At 36.7% G+C, this 22,920-nt stretch overlaps 1 protein-coding gene across 4 annotated transcripts in view; it reads right to left on the bottom strand.

Annotated features, from left to right (window-relative positions):
• The window catches only part of LOC106061745 (dopamine beta-hydroxylase-like), a 59,969-nt gene that overhangs the window by 19,432 nt on the left and 17,617 nt on the right, over window positions 1–22,920 (bottom strand). For 3 of the 4 annotated variants that reach the window (XM_056007837.1, XM_056007838.1, XM_056007836.1), the window contains exons 3-6: window positions 18,645–18,761; window positions 13,222–13,405; window positions 12,057–12,260; window positions 4,910–5,035 (exon numbers count right to left, since the gene is read on the bottom strand). In XM_056007837.1, the coding sequence (XP_055863812.1) occupies window positions 4,910–5,035; window positions 12,057–12,260; window positions 13,222–13,405; window positions 18,645–18,761 (631 nt within the window). The remainder of the gene's footprint in view (window positions 1–4,909; window positions 5,036–12,056; window positions 12,261–13,221; window positions 13,406–18,644; window positions 18,762–22,920) is intronic. The other variant, XM_056007839.1, reaches the window with a different exon arrangement.

The raw sequence follows: 22,920 nt of genomic DNA, 5'->3' as shown, positions 1-22,920 counted from the left end.
TATTATTAAATGTAAAAAAAACCAAAGAAATGATAATCGATTTTCGTAGGGACAAGAAGGGAAATGATATTGTTTCTGTAGCTGGAGAGACTATTGAAATTGTGCAAACCTTTAAATACCTTGGTACTATCCTAGACAATAAACTAAATTTTACTGCAAATACTGATTATATCAGCAAAAAAGGGCAGCAAAGATTACGACTACTAAGAAAACTGTCCTCGTTTAATGTTAGCGAAAAGGCCTTGGCTATGTTTTATCACGCTCACATCTGCAATATTTTAAGTTTCAATATCACTGCCTGGTATGGCAATCTGAGCATTAAAAATAGGAATAAACTTTATAGAATCCTAAATGCTGCTGGCAAAATCATTGGCAAAAAACAAACCCCATTTGGTCAGTTGTTTGAGACAAACATCTATAAAAAAGCTAACAAGATCCTCGAAATAAATAATCATCCTTTGTGTCAGGATTTTGTGATTTTACCATCACAAAAGAGATACAAGACACCGATAGCAAAGACAAACAGACACAAACACTCTTTTGTTCCCCTGGCAATCAAATCATTAAATAAGAACAATCTGGTATAAACTTTGTCACATGTAAATTATGAGTGCATCTGGTGTGAATGTACACTTTGGTTTCTTATAGTTATAATGTTTTTTGTTTGGTGTAATGCACAAATTGTAAGACAAATTTCCTTACGGATAATAAAGATTATTATTATTATTATTATTATTAAAAAGTATTGGGCCGGAAGTGGCTTTTTTTCCTTATATATCTTTGCATTTTTCAGTTCTCTCTTTAAATTAAACTGACATTATTATGCTATAATTTTAAGTGTGCCTGATAGAGAAAAAAATTCTGCACAAAAATACGGGTAGTTGTGATCAAACCCGATAGAGATTATAAAAAGAAAAGACCTGAAACTAGCGCGTAAAACTACACATTTACAGTACTTTATTTGATGAGTATTTTACCCAAGATCTGTGTTGTTTTTTTAGGACTAGCTTATTTCAAGTACCCGGCATTTTCCGATACACAATTTCATACACAAAATAATTGTTGAAAAAATTGTAGTGATTTTAAACTTTAAATGATTACTTAAAAAGGTGTTACTCTAATCAATTTTGAATATTCTTTTGTTATGAATGTCACTGTTTATTTTGTGTCTGTTCTAGTTTCTTAAATTTTTCTTGAGTAAAGGGATCGTTTTTCTCCTAATGGGTATACCTGATTTCTCCAAGCAGCCTTTGTAAAATATTGGTCCTAAATAATGCTATGTTTATAAACGAAAAATCGCATGGCTGCATTATGATGAATGTACGTGTTAGTTCAATATATTTTATATTACTAGGTAACTATAAATAACCGCATAAATAGACGTAAGTTTTTTTTTTCTTTCTGTTAGATAAAGTCATATGGCAAATTTTTGTTTATTTCCTAATTCTAAAAAGGAATAATAATAGAATTATACAGTAAAAATAATCACTAAGTTTTTCTTTTAATAGTTTTGAAAGTCTAACTGAGATTGTGTTTTTGCAGATGTACACAAGCTACACTATGAGTCAGTCCATCTCTCCTAATTGTTTAGAAATGAGTGTAAAAATGTAGGCTTCGATATTTTTAGCCTGCATTTATGAAGTTACAAACTTCAAACAACTAATATATTGCCTCTTCCATAAAACTTTGTACTTATAAAATAAATTTATCCAATGCTCGAAATCCTGCTTGTATACTTAGGCCCTATTTAAATCGATCCGGTATCAATGTATTAAGTAGCAATAACCCCGCAAAAAAAATTAAATGAAAGAAGATTGTGATATATTTTTTTTTTGTGACGGTACGCACTGGTACGGGGTACCGGCACCTTTTTTCAATGTCGGGAAAAATAATTACTTTTCTTGTAATTCAACGTTAATTGTTAATTTATTAGTAGTTGAAAGCTATCACTGAGTACCGGAGCCTCTTTTTTATAAAAAAAAAAAAAAAAAGCACTTTATATACTTTCAGCCGACATGCCGTATTATTAAAAACACCTCTATGTGAACTTCTCAATCATCTAGAGTCTTAGACAGTCATTATTTTAGACTAGATTTAAGTAGAGTCTAGACCTAGATTTAGTAGGCCTATTATTATAAAAAAAAAATAAAAAAATCAGTCATTATAGATATCATTCGCAATTTTATTATTAGGTCTAGGCCTGGGGTCGGCAACCTGCGGCTCGCGAGCCACATGCGGCTCTTTGGGTGTGAAGTTACGGCTCTTAAGTTCCATACACAAATATTATTTATTGTATCGAACAATTTTTTCTAAATATTTCTGAATCTTTTAACAAAGATTAGGCTCTGATTATATCTCTCAGCCACTTGTACTCGCTTTTCACCACACCCCTCCCCCCATTACACGAGTCGTCACTGTTGTCAGTCCGCCAGAAGCTCTCGAACGACGCCGTCGTTGGATGTTTCTATGTAGGTTTTAAGTCGCTTTGACGCCAGACGAATTGGCGTCTTAACCACGTGCTTTGACTGTGAGGTTTGTTGTTGTAGTACCATGTAGTTTGTTATTGAGTTTGAAGCGAATTATCTTCTCAAAGTTAGAAGCAATCTACAAGTAATGCTATTCTGGCAAGGTGTGCGGCACCACTAGAAATCGCACAAAAAGGAAAACCATTTACAGATGGTATGTCAAAGACTGCTTCCTACGTGCATCTGAAGAACTGCTTCATGCTTTCAAAAAAACAAACCAGAAATATTGAAACAAAAAATCAAATATTTGCCACTATCCGCTGAAACAGTACAAGACAGTATAGCTAAAATGTCTTCAAATGTAACATATTTGCAGGTGGAAGATATTCAACTTTTTTCTTCCTTATCATTTGCTAAAGATTAGTCTTTGGACTTAAAGACACGGCACAAGTGGCCCATTTTGTCAGATATAGGTCTTCCCAAAGTCTAAAAGAAGATCCTCTAGGATTGCTAACGCATGCGTGACAGAGGGGACGATAGGGCGAATGACGTGCAAAAATACCTTGAAGACAATAAGATTGATTGAAATAAAATCATTTAAATAGTAACTGATAGAATATGACAGGAAAAAATAGTACACCATCTCAACAGTTCGAGGTCCAAAAAAATGTACATACGTAACGTAACAAAGTGGACAACTTTAAGAAATACCGCGAGTTGATTGGGCGCATGGAAAAATCTTCCAGATTGCTACAGTGAGTTGAAGAAGTTGACATTTGGAGTGCTGACTATCTATGGACCGACATATCTGTGCGAGCAAGCGTTCTCTTGCATGAATATAATTAAAAGTAATGTAAGAAGCCAACAATTGAGCATTTAGAGTCGTGTTTGAAAAAAAAACAAACCGTATGAGCCAAATGTATCCATAATTTCTAAAACCATGCAAAGGAAACGCTCCCATTGAATTTGTTTGTTTAATTGTTTGTTATTGAAGTACAAGTTAATGTTGTAAATAAACGTTTAACTTCTTTAATTGTTATCGAAATAAAAAATAATTATCTAATAATGCCATATATATATATATATATATATATATATATATATATATTATCTAGTTTGTTGTGAAAAACACTACTTATATATTTTAAAAACATCATTGGTGAAAACTATTTATAGTTGGCAAGAAAAAACTTTGCGGCTCTTTAAAAACTTCGAAATTTTATAAATTGTAATTTTTGGCTCTTTCAACTCAAAAGGTTGCCGACCCCTGCTCTAGGCATTGAAAAGTAAATCTATTAATAAACTATAATATATCTAAGTCTAAGTACTAACTTATTAAATAAGTCATTATAAGTAGAAGTACTATAATGAATATTGTATAGATTTAGATTGACTAGATTATAGATAGATCTATAGATAGATCTCTAGTTTAGTAGATTAAGTATAGAGTATAGTAAACGTATAACAGTATTATTAGATCTATGTCCTATGTCTATATCTAATAATTAAAAAAATTTAGTCTTTATTAATATCTAGACGTTTTTCTAATAAAAACTGACTATAGGCATAGCATAGGCTAGACTCGGCAATCTAGTCTCAAGATAGAATCTATACTATTACTAGATCTATTCGATTTTTATATATAGATCTAGACTAGATTTAGATTATAGATCTAAATATACTAATGGAGAGATGATATGCGGTGTTAGCTAATAGCGTTGCACAAGAAACAAACCTAGGTTTTTCTAAACTCTAATACTTGGTATGTAATAGTAAAACAGCACCTACCTAAATAAATCGTAACTAGCAATCAAAAACCTATATTTATTGTAGTATATATAGGTCTGTGGTTGTATTTTATATAGCCTTCGTAACTTCTTCTATAGAGAAATGACTTTTGTAATTTCTTTTACTGAAAATTGGGCTATTCGCGCCTGACACATATATAATTTTTATGTTCAGCAACAAACCCTATTTTTTTTTTAATTTTCAAATTGTTTATATAAAAAATCTCCATGTCCAGTCTAGATATAGTAGGCCTATGTATAAGTCTATGGTTAGCTTTTAAATAGTGAATAGACATTAGGAATAGAAAATCCTTTTTGGTAAATTTAACCGATGCGGTTTTGATTTTGAAAATGGTTTAGTTGTCCTAGGCTCAAGTTAAGAAAGAATATATTGAATTTTCTTATTTTATTGTCTACGGCAAGTAAGAGAATGAGGCTTTGTAGATTTCTATATAAAAAATAATTAATGAAAATTAATTGATTAACTAATTGGTTCATTTTTGTGTGTGCTACATGTGTTGTCATCGACAAAGAATAATTCTACAAAGTTTCAACTTGATCCGAGAATGCCAAGTGGGTGAAATAACGTGTACAAGATTCCACCCATACAGACTGAGTTGATATAAGCTTTGTAATAAAAATGTGTAAACTTTTTACCAGGTAGAACTTCAACAGCATCAAGTAGATCATGAAAGGGAGGATGGTGATAGTCAAAGGAATCATCTCGAACTATCTCACGCACTATTTCACCATTTCTGACTAGCTCCAAAACCCCGCCATCACCTTTTAAAAAAATTATTAATGATTAAAAAAAAAACATTGTGTAAGGGTAGACAAAATATTTTTAATCTTTCAAGACTTAGGCTACATCCTTCTCCAGTCTTTCAAGACGTAGGCTACATCCTTCTCCAGTCTTTCAAGACGTAGGCTACATCCTTCTCCAGTCTTTCAAGACTTAGGCTACATCCTTCTCCAGTCTTTCAGGACGTAGGCTACATCCTTCTCCAGTCTTTCAAGACGTAGGCTACATCCTTCTCCAGTCTTTCAAGACGTAGGCTACATCCTTCTCCAGTCTTTCAAGACGTAGGCTACATCCTTCTCCAGTCTTTCAAGACTTAGGCTACATCCTTCTCCAGTCTTTTAGGACGTAGGCTACATCCTTCTCCAGTCTTTCAAGACGTAGGCTACATCCTTCTCCAGTCTTTCAAGACGTAGGCTACATCCTTCTCCAGTCTTTCAAGACGTAGGCTACATCCTTCTCCAGTCTTTCAAGACGTAGGCTACATCCTTCTCCAGTCTTTCAGGACGTAGGCTACATCTTTCTCCAGTCTTTCAGGACGTAGGCTACATCTTTCTCCAGTCTTTCAAGACGTAGGCTACATCCTTCTCCAGTCTTTCAAGACGTAGGCTACATCCTTCTCCAGTCTTTCAGGACGTAGGCTACATCCTTCTCCAGTCTTTCAAGACGTAGGCTACATTCTTCTCCAGTCTTTCAAGACGTAGGCTACATCTTTCTCCAGTCTTTCAAGACGTAGGCTACATCTTTCTCCAGTCTTTCAAGACGTAGGCTACATCTTTCTCCAGTCTTTCAAGACGTAGGCTACATCTTTCTCCAGTCTTTAAGAACTAGGATCCGCTACTAAATTATTTTTTTTTAGCTACCCATGTTGAGGAAATGCAGCTAAAATATTTATGTCTGTCTGTCTGTCCGTTCGACCTAACGTCCAGATCTCAAAGACTTTTGAAAATCGTACATGATTGTAAGTTGGCATGCTCGAAACAGGTGCTCTATGCTACTCACCTACCAATGCTTAATAAAGAAATGACAACTCTCTTCTAAAATGTAATACATTTTAAAATTGAAGCATTGATGACATATTTAGTTGAAACATCTGTTACTAATGTTTAAATTGAGTTGCAGTAAAAAAAAAATAGCAGTTACAAAATTATGTCATCGTTAAAAATAATTTTAACATTGGAGGCCCAACTGAGCTGCATTCAAACGTTCATGTCAAATACCAAAACTGTGATCCAAACTAGAGTCGTTATTTTTAGCTTTTCTCTCAACTAGTGATGTGAGGATTTTTGAAAGTTCAACTAAAACTAGTTTTCAACTAAAATAAAGTAGTTAAACTATTAGTTTATCATGAATTTCTAAATATAGCTAAACTAAACTAAAGAAAATAAAGTAGTAGAAAGAAACTATACAAACTTTTCATAACTTATTTTGGGGGGATGGGCGGGGTTGAACTAGACATATATATTGGATATAATCATCCGACTGTATGCCTACGGCTCGATCTTATTCTTTTAACATTGTAGACATATTTATCCATAATAAAATCAGTAATAAGAAATATGTTTCTTACATAAACGTTAATGTACAATAAAATAAAATAAAAAGATGTCTAAATAAAATAAATAAGTATTTTTGCCTTGAATTCTTTAGAAAAGAATGATACTCTTTTTTTATTATTATATTAACTTATTATATAACGGAAAATCTTACTTATACCGGTTAAGTTTAAAATCTCTTTAAATAACATACATTTAGAATTTCAAATTTAGATCTAGTAACCAAAAGAAATAGAAACGAAATCGTTGGAGAACTTGGAGTTTTAAGAAACATTTGACTTGTACAGGCTAACTATCTTATAGTTTAAAATACATGCTTGACTAACCATACGGATGTGCTATTTTCTTGTCTGTACACTAAAAACTACAACTCATTCATTGGCCTCCTTCAGTCGCAGAAAGACTATGGTTCATCTGAGAGCACACTTCCTCGTGTGGCTGTGGAGCCCTATTTTGGAGAGACACTCCCGTCCACAGATAGCGCAGGTTAAGGTGGCTTTTGCTTTGGTGGTAGAGGAGTTGGCCGTTTTTCGGATTGTACGTTTTTCTTCCTGAGCTGAGACCCATGTACTTTCACTGTCCATAGCTTTCTTGGTCACTGTCTCTCTCCACCTGTTGCGGTCTAGAACAATGTCTTCCCAATTGTCAGTATTGATGTTCACTGATTTGAGGTCACGTTTTATTACATCTATGTAACGAAGGTGGGGGCGACCAGTTTTTCTTGTGCCATTCGCGAGTTGACCATAGAGGGTGACTTTCGGGATGCGCTTGTCCTCCATCCGGCGAACATGTCCAAGCAAGCGCAAACGGCGTTGTCTGAGGGCTGTGAAGATGCTGGGAATACCTGTTCAAGCAAGGATCTCAGTATTGCACACTTTTTCTTTCCATGTGACTTTCAAGATCCTCGGAGACATCTCAATGTAATAGTTTAGTTTTCTCTCTTGCTTTGCGTAGGTGGTCCACGATTCACTGCCATACAGTAATTTACTCTTAACGCATGCCTTGTAGACTTCCCTTTTGGTCACCGTAGTTAGCTTATGGTTTTCACAAACTCTAGGCCTGAGTCTAGCGAAGGTCGAGGCAGCCTTCCCTATTCGTTTTTTCATCTCCTCTTCTAGAGACAGGTTATCTTTAATTGTGGATCCCAAATAGCAGAATTCGTTTACGGCGTCCAGCTTGTTATGGTCTATGAGGATGGAGGGTGGTGCTGTAGCAGGTGGTCCCATAACATTTGTTTTCTTCGTGCTAATAGTCAAGCCATATTATTTACAGGCCTGAGAGAAGCGGGCATTAGTGACTGAAGTTCCTCTTGCGTGTGTGCCACTACCGCTGCGTCATCCGCGAATAACATATCTCTTACGAGGATGGTTCTGATTTTAGTTTTGGCCCTTAGTCTGGCAATATTTAGGAGTTTGCCATCAAATCTGGAATGAATATAGATGCCTTCGGTGGATTTGTCAAACGCGTTGTGGATTAGCAGTGAAAATAGTATTCCAAAGAGGGTTGGGGCCAGGACACATCCTTGTTTAACTCCGCTGTTTATACTGAAACTTTCGGAGCTGGCACAGTTGAATTGCACAGTACCCATCATATTTTGGTGGAAAGATACGATTACATTTAGTAGCTTGGGTGGACAGCCTATTATCTGTAAAATTTTAAAGAGGCCATCTCTGCTGACTAGATAGAAGACCTTTGCGAGTTTTTGTAGCCTGGGAAGTATCACTCGAGCAAAGACTTTGCCTACAATATTTAGGAGGGAGATTCCCCTGTAATTGTTGCAGTCGCTTCTGTCACCTTTGTTCTTATACAGTGTAACGATTTTAGCATCCCGCAGGTCTTGTGGCACGGCATCTTCTTGCCAACATTTGCAAAGCAGTTCATGTAGAGGTTGGATTAGAGTAGTTTTGCATGGTTTTAGAAGATCTGGGGGACCATCGCATCCGGGTGATTTGCGGGCAATGGCCTTGTTGAGCTCTGACAAGGTGGGTGTTTCGTCTATCTCGTTCATTGTGGGTAATTGTTTGATAGCCTTAAGGGCTGAGTCAGAGACAGAGCTTGTTGTGGCGTACAGTTCAGAGTAATGTTCAACCCATCTGTGCATTTGTTGGCACTTGTCTGTGATAATTTCCCCAGTGGTTAATTTAAGAGGTGCTGTCTTGTTTTGGGAGGGCCCGAAATCCTTTTTGATTCCTTCGTACATCCCTCTTATGTTGCCCTCTTGGGCTGCGAGCTGAATATTCTCACTGAGCTCTACCCAGTATTCATTGGCACAGATCCTTGCTGTCCTCTGTGCATTGGCTCTAGCTTCTTTCAGATTTAGCAGGTTGCGTTGGGTAGGTTTTGCCTTGTATGTAGCGAGTGCATCTCCCTTTGCCCTGGTGACAGGTGCTAAAATAGCTGATTTAGAGTCAGACCAATCTTTTTGTTTTGTAATTTTTCTTCCAAAAATTTCCAGGGTGGACTTGAGGTGTTCCCATTTTTCTGTTGCTGTATTTCCAGAGACATTTTTATACTTGCGTTCAAACGATTCCGCAAACTGTATATGGAGATCAGGGTGGCACATCTTGCTTACATCCGATTGGGGTCTTCCAATCTTCTTGGTATGTTGGATTTTTTGGGGGAGAAGATTAATCTTACAACATACCAAGGAGTGATCTGTGTCACAGTCTGCACTGTGATAGGACCTGGTAAGCTTGATAAATTTTAAGCACTTTTGTCTTACCATGATTAGGTCTAGTTGGTGCCAGTGTTTGGAGCGAGGGTGCCGCCAAGATACTCTGTGCTGCGGTTTAGTCTTGAAATAGGTATTAGTGACCCAGAGGGAGTGTAGTGAGCAAACCTCGAGGAGCCTTTTGTCCATTTTCATTTACTTTTCCGACACCAAAACGCCCAATACAGCTGTCCCATGAAGAGTTGTCAGATCCAACGCGTGCATTGAGGTAGCCGAGAATGATAACCTGTTCCGTAGTTGGGATCTCGCTAAGAGCAGACGAAAGGTTGTCATAAAACATATCTTTGGCCTCTGGTGTGGAACTCAGAGTAGGAGCGTAGGTTCTTATCAAAGTCACGTGTCCAATAGATGTGTTAAGGCGTAGTGATAGGAGTCTTTCTGAACCGTTGCACTTCAGCCCTAGCAGTGTGTTCTTAACTGCGAAACCAACGCCATGTTCCCTTACTTCCCTTTCGGCTTTGCTTTGCCTTGTAGTCTTTTTCTTTGATTGAACCAGAGTCAGCTAAACGAGTTTCCTGAAGGGCGGCAATGTCTACTTTGAGCCTGGACAGTTCATCGTTTCATCGTTTATTATTGCGGATTTTCTGGCATCTTCTATGTCTGGTAAGTTTTCATTAAGTCCAGTTTATTAAGTACGCACATTCCATGTGCCCAAATTAAGAGTGGAGCTCCTCTTTTTTTTTTTCTTCATGTCGACTGGTACACTAAAAATACAACTAACACTATTGCATAACCGTTAAACTCGCAAAGGGAAAAAACCAGGGTGGTCTTGTCATTATGGACTGCACGCTCAATAGGCCTACACTATATAGACCTACACGTGTACGTCTATCTGGCCAGGTTGTTAAAATCAGTCGGACACACCGTCTATTTAGGCTACTTTCTGGGCATGGAGGGTGTGTAACTATTTTAGTGTAAATATATTTTTAGTGTAAATATATATCTACGAACATGCTTGACTAGCCATGCCAGTGTGTTATTTTCTTGTCTGACCACTCCACATTAAGCAAACACTATTGCATAACGCGTAATGAAAAAATTGCAGGGTAGTCTTGTAGTATCATCGACTACACACGTAGAGTACACTAGGCCTACATGTGTATGTCTAGCTGACCATGTTGTTAAAATCAGTTGGACACAGTCTATTTACTTTATGGTCAGAGAGGGTGTGGATTAAGTTTTTTTCCCTCTAGAGTTGGTTATCCTAATGCTTTTAGATCTATATAGGCCTAGCTATTGATTCAGACTTAGATCTCAATAATAAGTCTTAAGACTATAAAAAGGGTGTACTTGATGTTCTTGCAGTTAAAAAATTATTGTTTGTCGAAAATCAATTGATTAAAACCACTAAATATTGACCTAACTCACTCATCAGATTCCCACTATAAACAGAAATTAAACACCTCCACGTGGCTCACAAATAAATTCGGAACAACCCCATTCATAATATTGCATTGAAGCTTTTGACAAACAATGTTTAACATTTTATAATACTGCTGACTAAATAGTTGTTAACTGCATCGATTTTTTTTATAATCAAAGTTTTTGATATCACGTGACCAGAAAACAGGGATGTGTGTTTCAACCCTAACCACATGTTGAAAAGTTGTACAAATTTGAATTAAACTTTTTAGTTAGTAACTAAAAAAAAATAATTAAACTACGATTTTAACTAAACTTTTTAAACAATGGCCTTAATTAATTTTTTTAGTTAAACTAAAAGTTTCTAACTTTTTATTTAACATTTTCCCATCAGTACCCTCAACATGTGGATAGTTAGAACGAAGTTTAATTCTGTAACCAACACAGTGAGTATGCACAGAAATAAACTGGATGTAGCCACTAGAAAACATCTTTGCCTTGCTTTGACTAATTTATAGCCTGATATTTCTAATATTGTCAAATTGGGTACAAGGTTGCTATTAGGTAAGTTCATTTTGTTTAATTGACTTCAACCGTTACACATGTTATAGGCCTACTACCTCATTTAAACTGAGGCCTAAAACGACGATAGACGATTTTTATAAAAATCATGACAGTGCTTGTAATTTTTGTTTGTAGTCTCTGTAAATTATTTTACATTTTTTATGACAGTTTTAAATTAACGATTTGTTATTGACAGTGTGAAAACCATTAATGTAATGTAATGTAATAGCACTTTATTTAAATTTGTATTCTCGCCTTTCTTTACTAGTATTTTGCCTGGAGGAGGGGGCGCTGGTGGATTTTTAAGAGAAAATATATACGAAAAGGGGCGGTGGAAAAGGTTGAAGACCACTGTGACCTAGATGAATCACCATATCAGGTTAACGAGTTACATTAGTCTTACATGATCAGGTCAGGTGCTGCTGAGTTCTGGTTGTCTAGTTCATTTGAGAAACATGCCATTTAAGAGTATTTTCTATAAAGTCTATACCACAAAAGTCTAAAAGTAGCCGATTCTCAATTTCAAACGCTAATACATGTATTATCGAACTAGGATGCTCTAGCTTTTGAGATATAAAAGTAACAGGTGGACGGACAGACTGCACAAAAGCAATAGAGGCTTTCTTCCGTTCGGCACTGCAAAAAGACGTTTGTAATATTTGTAATTACACTCTGGGATTTTCTTGATCATTGTCATGAATTACACAAATGGAAATGTAACACTTGGTTAGGCTTCTTTTTCAAAGTAGTTACAATTGTAAACAATGTTTTCAGTATCTATAGTAATCTTACCGATGAAATGGAGATGAATGTGTACTCTGGTTAGATAGATTGCTTGGGGCAACCAATGTTTCGTGCATGCAGGACTACAGCTCCCTCTCACTTCAACGTGACCTTGACCTGCTAATATTTCTATATCATTTTGACCAATTTGCACATTGCCCAAATCATATTTGTGGAGTATAGATGTATAGTAAATTCGAACACCAGAAGAGTCTGTAAATAATCATGTAATTATGAAAACATTTTTTTAAAGCAAGAATACTTTTAAACTTCAAGATCTATTAGCATAGTCACTCTTCAAATTCTTGTAAACTCTTGAACATTTTTTTTTGTTCAACTCTCTGAATTAGTCAGAATATATATATACATATATATTGGTTCAATATTCCAAATATACATTCTACTGTTTGTTAACACGTCACAATATAGGCCTACATACTAAGTTACCTTCTACTTTTTTACATTCTACTTTCTGTATTTTCAGTGATGTTTTTGTTCAACAATCCAGATATACAAACTACTACAAACCAAATGTTTGTTCAACAATCCAGATATACAAACTACTACAAACCAAATGTTTGTTCAACAATCCATATATACAAACAACTACAAACCAAATGTTTGTTCAACAATCCATATATACAAACTACTACAAAACAAATGTTTGTTCAACAATCCAGATATACAAACTACTACAAAACAAATGTTTGTTCAACAATCCAGATATACAAACTACTACAAAACAAATGTTTGTTCAACAATCCAGATATACAAACTACTACAAAACAAATGTTTGTTCAACAATCCAGATATACAAACTACTACAAAACAAATGTTTGTTCAACAGCCCAAAGTTACATTCTACTTTCCGTTCACCAGTCGAAAATTACATACTCTTTCTGTTGAATGGCTTTCAGGGCGTGCGCTCTGGACTGTCGTTTCATAGGATCCGGGTTTGAAGCCTGCCCGAAGCCATAAATCGAAGTACTGCAGTAGAGTTGGGCTAGACAGGAAGTAATAATCTTATAATCTGATGGAACTCCAGAGCAAAGACACTTTCTGTTCACCAGTCCAAATCTGCAGTCTACTCACATTTCTATGTCGAAATTTCAACCAATTATTTTGCGCATTCTGTAACAATAACGTTCACATTGTACCTAGTGTTTCTTCTCACCTTTCAATCCTAGGTCACCTCGTTGATTGTTCCAATGTATTTGTAAGGATAAAGACACAAGAGAACCGCTACCAAATCTAACTCCTGTCTCTGGGTAAGAACATATTGGACCTTTGATGCCCATAGACCATTGAACCAAAAATGTTCGACACTTGTTATCAATTGGGCCACATGCATGAGGTTCCTACAATATATATATATATATATAGCAATCAAAGACAGTTGAACAAAGTCAATTACTCTAATAGACTATGGCGTCACTATGGTAACAGATTTAGACTTACAGATCGCTGGAAATTATAGTGATGAGAGTCCAGGTCAGGTTGGCAGGAAGTTAGTAGGGAAGATACATAAAGGTAAAAAAAGAGACTAAGAAAAAAGGGCAAGAAAAAGTAGAGAGAGATGTCAAGAGAATATCTAGAGATGATAAGCGTCACATCTCAAAAGATTTTGGTTTATTTGTTGCGCTCTTTCCATATTTCCAAAGGACAAAATCACCAGCATGTAGCTTCTGATGACAATTTAGTTGGGGCGATATTGGAAGGTCATTTATGAAGCCTTGACAGGACGTTGTCTTTGGAGGGTCATTTCCCCTGAGAAACCAGGCAGCCATAATTTATCATATGTCTGTTTTAAATCAATGAAGACTGCATATTTGCTTTAGGTCCTTTTGAATCCATCTGCCACGCTCTGCACAATGGTGTTAACTTGGTCTATAGCAGACATTCCAGCCCTGAAACCTACCGGGCTATAAGACGGACACTTTCAGATAACCAAACCAGACGCTCATTTACCATTTTCTCAGACATCTTTCACACACAAGATGTGAGTGAGCTGGGCCTGTAGCGCTCAGCAGTGGAGGCATCCTTTGAGTGAGCTGGGCCTGTAGCGCTCAGCAGTGGAGGCATCCTTTGAGTGATCTGGGCCTGTAGCGCTCAGCAGTGGAGGCATCCTTTGAGTGAGCTGGGCCTGTGGCGCTCAGCAGTGGAGGCATCCTTTGAGTGAGCTGGGCCTGTTATTCCATTCAAGAACTCTGTCTATCATCTGTTATTCCATTCAAGAGCTATGTCTATCATCTGTTATTTCATTCAAGAACTCTGTCTATCATCTGTTATTCCATTCAAGAGCTATGTCTACCATCTGTTATTCCATTCAAGAGCTCTGTCTATCATCTATTATTCCATTCAAGAACTTTGTCTACTATCTGTTATTCCATTGAAGAACTCTGTCTACCACATCTGTTATTCCATTCAAGAGCTCTGTCTACCATCTGTTATTCCATTCAAGAACTCTGTCTACCACATCTGTTATTCCATTCAAGAGCTCTGTCTACCATCTGTTATTCCATTCAAGAACTCTGTCTACCATCTGTTATTCCATTCAAGAGCTCTGTCTACCATCTGTTATTCCATTCAAGAACTCTGTCTACCATCTGTTATTCCATTCAAGAACTCTGTCTACCATCTGTTATTCCATTCAAGAACTCTGTCTACCATCTGTTATTCCATTCAAGAGCTCTGTCTACCATCTGTTATTCCATTCAAGAGCTCTGTCTACCATCTGTTATTCCATTCAAGAGCTCTGTCTACCATCTGTTATTCCATTCAAGAGCTATGTCTACCATCTGTTATTCCATTCAAGAACTCTGTCTACCATCTGTTATTCCATTCAAGAGCTATGTCTACCATCTGTTATTCCATTCAAGAACTCTGTCTATCATCTGTTATTCCATTCCAGAGCTCTGTCTACCATCTGTTATTCCATTCAAGAACTCTGTCTACCATCTGTTATTCCATTCAAGAACTCTGTCTATCATCTGTTATTCCATTCAAGAGCTCTGTCTATCATCTTTGTTTACTTTATCAATAGTGCAAGATTTGCTTGCAATTTCATCTTGAAGCGGCCAGACCATCCCCTCCACTTTTTGTCTAGTCCCTGAGCGCACGTCACGCTTGGCCTCGGCCAGGTGTTTTTAAAACCATTAGGCCTAATTGTGAATACCATTATCAGTTAGTATGATGACTTGATTATCTCATTTATCTGTACTCATAGATACATTACTTTAGGGTTTATCCTTATTCTCCCCACCATTGCTATCCCGCCCCCTGGCACGTTTCCAGACCCTATGCAGATGACCATCTGCCCAGGTCCGATTTACAAATGCCAAGAGCACGGCCCTTCCTTCCCTCAGAAGGTCGAGAAAGAAAGTTCAGAAGCTTGACACAGTGTTAGAAGGAATAGGAAGAGAGAAATCGAGATAAGTAAAAGAGGAATGTAGAGAAAAGTAAAAGAGAAATTTGGAGAGAAGTAAGAAAGGGAGATGAAAAAAAAAAGAAAGAAAAGGGGAGAGAAAGAGAGAGAGAAAGGGAAAGAGATGTAAGAACAGGACAGAAAAGAATGAAAGAGAGAATAAAGAGATAAAATAACTAAAAACTAACAAATTACTTAAAATTAGTAATGTCTGATTCAGTGGCGTAGCTAGCAATGTGCGAGTGGTGTGGGCCGCACGGGCATCAAATGGTGGGGGGCATGAAAATGAGGATAAACTTTATCTGTAAAACTACCCATTGAACTTACACAAACAAAGACATGTCATTTTATTTTATTATGTCATTTGTTATGTCTAATATTCTTTTGTTTTTAAATTAGATTAAATGTAAGCTTTACACCAGCTTGAATCAAATTTTACCAGAGTTGTTTAAATCTCTGAAGGTAAAGCACTTCACTTTTTTTTAAGCCCTACATGATGTTGCTTCATTGTTCAATGCAATGGTTATGGATACGTTTATAATGGTGTTTTTAAAATTACTAATTCATTTTTGTGTAAAACTGTAATGTAAAAAGAATCAGCAAAAGGGAAAGTGAAAAAGCTTTCAAATGTTTCGTTCTTCAGGCAAATGCCAAAACAGCGAGAAATTTTTGAGAAAGTGGATGTGTTGCTCTGCCAACAAAATTTTTTTTTTCTCTTCCTTTACACACTCTTCTCAACAAGATCCAATATTAGATTTGTATTTAAATCCAACTCTGGGTCAATGAATGGTGGAAGTTAGAGTCGAAAATTGAAACCACCAGAGCTCGCATTTAGTGATCGCTTTTTTTTTTATTGCTTTTCTATACCGCATCTTTTATGCTTACAGCTCGCTCAATGGTCTAATCTCATTTGTGGACCAGTGGGGGAAGGGGTATCTGGGAGAAGAGTTTCCGTGCTGCCTTTAGGTGCTCAGAAAATACAACTCTGTTAGCGTCGGGATTCGAACTCAAGCCCCCTTTTAAGATAGCCAAGCCGTAGCGGTTTTAGCCTCTCGGCCACAAATCGCTTGCTTGGAGTTTGTCTGTGAGTAGGCAACAGTATTGACAGCAGCGCACAAGATAAGATTTAAATCAGCAAGAGAATCTTGTAGAAAATCTTGAACATTATGCGATTTCTCTTAAAGCAGAATCTGTCACTTTGAGGGCATCGCACAAAGTGGGAGAAGAAGTGGCAGAACAAAAAGAAATATCTTCAAGTAAAATTACTATCTAAGTAGCACCCATTCCTGAGAGCCCAAATACGTACATGTCCCCAAAAATACAAAACTAGTTAATTATAATATTAGTGATTACGAAAACAAAAATCGTATAGAAAGTTTTAAAAGCCAAATATTTCTCGATTATTTGCGACATTACACTTAACGACTATTAGCTGGATCAAAATTTTATGGTACATTGTCATGCAGTACCTCAAAGACGTATTGGCCAAAAGAAAAAATTGCCAGGCGAAAAAAGATGAAGATTAGATTTTCTATCAACACGCATGAAAGAGCTTTTGATGGAAATATCTTCCTTGGACCGTATTGTTCGTGAAATAACACATAAGAACGACGTCATGATATGGCTGATAGAAATAATATTAGTCGCCTTTATTGAATCCTCAGATGGAAATCAAACTCGATGGTTCTCCTAGTGACATCTTCTTCTTCTTCTTGAAACTATCAGGTAGAGTTGAGCCTTTGGCTCTTGGAACTCAAGGCCAGCAAAAGTGAACAAGAGCTCCCTCTCACCGGCCTCAATGAGAACAGTGTACACTGTTCTGTCTGAAGGGTGGGTCGGATTCGCGGCATGAGGCCGCATACACTATGACCCCCGCCATTTTCCTTTTCTATACCAGGCTAACCGTGCGGGAAACGCCATTTATGTAACGGCCCCTCGAGGAACAGTGCCTGGATTGTGACAAGGTTGTGGGAGCTTTTTTACAACTCCGCGAAGTGCAATGAGGATGCTCTCGCACCCCCTTAGGCACACCCACGGGAGTCTTGTTTCGCTACCCTTTGGCCTAATCGTTTCCTCCTACGATCGTTTCCACCCGGGCGCCACTTTGAGGCAGGGTAGCATGCCCTGGCTTAGTGACATAGACAAAAACGAATTTTTTTCTGGGGGCTTTAATTTGGAAATTTCGTTAACTGAACTAGACCTAGTGGAAAAAACTGATTTCGATAAAATTAACGATAGTTTGCTGGCAACAAAGAACGTGAGATTCACCTGTATATCTTTTTGTAAAATCGATTCTTTGCGAAATAGCAATGCTTACATAATAAATACACAGTATTTAGAAATCAGATTTTTTTTCGCTGTTTTATAACGGTTTTTTTTTTGTTGGGGGGGGGGGCATCACGAGAAACTGCCACACAGGGCATCAAATACCCTAGCTACGCCACTGGTCTGATTTTATATTCGTATTAAGCTTATGGTATAAATGTACTAGATGAAAAAAAAAGGCAAGAAAATATATAAAATGCTTTAAAAAAAAAACAAAGCTTATATTAAGCGCTGTTGTATCATTTAGTTTGGATCTGTCATGTAATTAAATTCGTAATAGATCTAGACTAACAATAATAAATTTGTGCGGTTAGAAATATTTTTTACCAATTATTTTTGTTTAGCGCAATTTCATGCTTTTAGTATTATCAATACGCTATGATTCTATCACTTGTCTGGACCAGTTGGGAAAGATTGGGAGAGAAAGAGGGAGGTATCTGGGTGATGTTGTTTTTTAAATGCACTTATAAAATAATTTTTTTAAAAAATTGTGAACCTGATCTGAATAAGAACTCGAGGGCTAAAGCGTCCTCGAACCAACAAACTAATCACTGCGACATGGAAATGCTTATGAAAATTGAAGGTTTCATAATTTTCCATTTTTGGTTTCAAAATAATTAAACTTTTACCACCACATCAGTCAAGTACAGTTTCTTTCCCTTGTTCGAGATACCAAACGAAATAATTAACCAATTGGTTTTTTTTTTAATTGATTCTTGTTTTGTCAGGTAAAAGAAATAATTGTGCGAAATTTCAGCTTGATCCGAGATTAGGTGTGGGAGAAATAACGTGCACAAACTTTTTACCAGACAGACAGAGTGAGTTGATATAATTTTGTAAAAACTTACAGTTGCCTCCGTTTTTTCTGGACAGCCAAACAGAATCATGTGATGCATCACATCCTCGTTAATAATCACAGGCTCAAATGCAACTGCATGATATGTTTCATTTAGAGTTACAGGTATCTGAAACAATACCTTTGGTAGTTGAACTGAACATCACATTCAAGGATAAACTATCTGACCTAAATAGTTTGTGCACAAGACATAGCAGACACTTAGCACATCAATGATCAAATGTATCATTCATTAGGATAGTGCACACTCTGTACTGATTCTAACAAAGTAGCTCCACTAGAGAATTATAGCCGTTCGACCCTATAACACATTTATCATATTGTCTATTCAATCGAAATTAAAATTAATCTCGCCATTGTAAAAATAAACACAAAAATCTTGTGTGTGCTTGTGTGTGTAGAAGTTTTAAATTAAAAATATAAATGTAACTAACAAAAGTATACTCATTTTTAAAGATTAATGATTTTAACGAGTCTTCAGGGTCAAGGTCTGAGCACAAAATTCAAACCTCAACATCCATGAGTTTGTACTCACATTTGGTATACTACTTTTGAGCTAATGAAAGGTAACCTTCATGTGTGATTGAATCTATTAAGTACTAATAATAAACAGCCACAGAGCTTACAAACAAGTAACACAAAAATGATTTTAAAAACAAAGCAAAATACGTTTGTCTGCTTTTCGAAAGTTAAGAAAGGCATTAAAAATGCCTTTTTTTTAAAAAACAGTTAATACCTTCCAATATACGACATTTAGAGCAATTGGTTTTCTCATAATAACTAATAAATGTTAGATTATAAACAATGTACATTTTAACCAACACGTTTCCCCTGAGAAAAAAATCTGGTTAAGCAAATAAACAGAGACTTAATACATTATTAATTATATTCCAATGATAATCTACACTTAGAAAACCATGCGCGAATTGTTCCTGGACATTAATTTATTAAATTTTTCAATGAATGCTGAAATACCAATGAAAATAAATATTTTCTGGTTCTCTGGCCAAATTTATTTTTTTTACTTTCAAAAATTATAACGGTCAAGCTAGAGTTTTTCCAGCGAGCTAGTAATACTTTTCCCAACGATTTACAGCAAATGTCAAATTTCTAGGAAAATCGTTAGAGCCATTTTCAAGAATCACGTCCACCCTACCCAAACGTTTTTATCCACCCAGGGCTTTGAAGTTTCCACGAAGTTACGAATTGAATAGAGGTATTGTAATAACTTTGCACATTTCACACTTGCCTTATTCATGTAGCAGACTAGCAGACCCCTGTGCATCGTCAGGGCTGCGGCATTATTCTCACTGGTCCTGTATTGAATGTGCTTGTAAAATATTACGTTTTCAATGTTTATTTATTTAAAAATTCCTCTTTATAGCTTGCACATTCATGTTTGGAACCTGCCTGGAACTTGGATAAGGATCTCGAAAACAATTCTAACGATTTTTCTAGAAATCAGAAAATTAATGTATAGCTTTTGGAAAAAAAAATACTATCTGATTGGCCACACAGTGAAACTATAGTTTTACCTCTACAATTTTTCAAAATATAATCATCTTACATTTAAATTTAGTCTTTTTTAAACCACGAGTCAGTAGGAATTAGCGTATTTATTCGGTAAAGAGTTGAAAAAAATAGACGCCCCGAAACATTTTGTACACTGTCTTATGTAGAAATCATTAGTTAGGAATGAACTGCTGGAATGAATTTATGGAATTCATTAGTAACACTATCATGGGCGTAGCCAGGGGGGGTTCTTGGGGTTCAAACCCCCCCCCCCGAAATGAAATCCCCCCCTGGGGGGGGGGGAGTCGGAATTTAGTGACTGATTTTTTGCTTTGATTTTGTTTATTTTAGGTGAGATTTTAATACTATACCATCACTTGCCCTAGCACAACCAAAGGGGTTTTGAGATTAAAACCCCCTACCAGGGGGGTTCGAGTTTAAAAACCCCTACCAGGGGGGTTCGAGTTTAAAAACCCCTACCAGGGGGGTTCGAGTTTAAAACTCCTACCAGAGCGGTTCGAGTTTAAAAACCCCTACTAGGGGTTTTGAGTTTAAAACCCCCTACCAGGGGTTTTAAGTTTTAAGCCCCCTACCTGGGGTTTTTGCATTTAACTCCCCCTCTTCTATAAAACAAAACAAAAAAAAATGCAAAAGAAAATCCCCTAATTCCAAGAGCACAGTTAAGCAAGATTTTGATTTTAAAACCCCGTCTAAAATTTACGATAAACCCCCTCTTTAATATAAAAAAAGCTAATTAAGCACTCAAAATGTTATGAGCGTAGTTAAATGGGTTTTGACTCAGTTTTGAGTTTAAACCCCACTGATAATAAAAAAAAAGCAAATTATACACTAAAAATGTTATGAGTGTAGTCTATGGGGTTTTGAGTTTAAACTCCCCTCCAGTGGAGTTTGAAGCTAAAAAGTACCTCTTCAATATAAATAAAAGAAAATTACTCACTCTAAAATCTATGAGCGTAGTCAAATGGGTTTTGAGTTTAAACCCCCCGCCATCTTCAGTGTAAGAAAAAAAAGCAAATTACGCACTCAAAATGCTATGAGCGTTGTCGAAAGGGGTTTTGAGTTTAAACCCCCATTCGGAGGGGTTTGGTGCTAAAAATACATCTTCAATATAAAAAAAAGCAAATTACACGCTAAAATTATTTGAGCGTAGCCAAGCCAATCGGGGGTTTTGAGTTTCTTCTACAGATGGCTTTTTTTTTTAAAGTTTAAAACCCCTCCAGATGGTTTTGAGTCTAAGATCCCCCTACAGAGCATTTTGAGGTGGAAAACCCCCAACAGATGACGATAAAACTTCTCTTTTCGATATAAAATCTAAAGCAAACTACAGTCACTTAATTCCAAGAGCGTATTCAAGAGAGGTTACACATTTTTACCAGTGGCAGGGCTCCATTAATAAACTGCAGTGAATAGTCATCTACCGAAATCGAAAAACACTAAATATAGCTCAACAAAGATGGCTAAGACAGATTTCAGGAGTCAGTTATAGAGATCGGATCTAAATCAAGGAAATCCTATGCCGAAAGGGAGTCGACCCCTTAGTAAGATTGTGAGAGAACGACGCATGAGGTTTGCGGGACATGTTCTCCGACAAAATGAATTACGCATAAGAAGAGTTGCAATGATATCCTAGTACAACTTGACGCCACTCATTCATGGAGGTCATCATGGTAGGTGGGAAGAGGCTTCAGACATTACCAGTGACAGATTTTTATGGAAACTGCTTGACGTCAAATGGTCCGAACGGCGTGGGAGGGTCTAAGTCAGTAAGAATAGCACATTAGGTTTTTGAAATAAAACTTTTTAATAGCATTAAAATGGACTGTAGATACCTCAGAATATGCATTTTGTTGGCTTTCAATACCAGAAATAGTGCTTGGCGGCGGGGCTTCGCCCCGCGCTGGGGAGCTGCTGGTGCTCCCCCAGACCCCCTTTCTAGTAATGGCGGGGAGTCCACAATTTTATGGAAACAGCTTGATGGCAAATGCGCCGAACGACGAGGGAGGGTCTAAGTCAGTAAGAATAGCACATTAGGTTTTTTAAATAGAACTTTTTAATAGCAGGAAAATGCACTGTAGATACCTCAGAATATGCATTTTGTTGGCATTCAATATCAAAAATAGTGCTTGGCGGCGGGGCTTCGCCACGCGCTGGGGGAGCTCCTAGTGCTCCCCCAGACCCCTTTGCTAGTAATGTCGGGGAATATACAATTTTTTCACTAACTCATGGAAGAACCTATTCTAGGGCACAATAAACGTCTTCCGAAAGAATGAAGGGTCAGAATGTAATAAAGATTATGTACACACACACACATAAATACATATAATTTTTTTTTTCGCCTGGGGGGGGGGAGAAAAAATTCACCCCCCCCAAAACCCCTCCGAAAAAAAATCCTGGCTACGCCCATGAACACTATACATGTATACAATATACTGTCTATTAACTCTTGTTTCTAAAATGTATGTACATCAAATATGTAAATTTGGTGTTTTAAAACGACAGCGCCCCTCCCCCGCCCCTCTATCGTAAACCGAAAGTTAATGTCAGATGTATAGATTTAATAGTAGTCAGGGGCCAAAGGATAAGAAGTATTGACACCTCCCCCACAGGCCGGCTTTTAGAGCAGACAATTTTTAGTAGGTCTAAATACGCTGGTTCTGGCATTTTAATCTTTTATCTATTTGTTTTTTTTTTGTTTTTTTTTGTTTGTTTGTTTTTTAATGTTTGTGTCCAATGTA

The sequence above is a fragment of the Biomphalaria glabrata genome, chromosome 13 (assembly GCF_947242115.1).
Source record: "Biomphalaria glabrata chromosome 13, xgBioGlab47.1, whole genome shotgun sequence".
NCBI lineage: Eukaryota > Metazoa > Mollusca > Gastropoda > Planorbidae > Biomphalaria > Biomphalaria glabrata.
The sequence above is the reverse complement of the archived record's forward strand: the minus strand, read 5'-3'. Positions and strand labels throughout refer to the sequence as shown.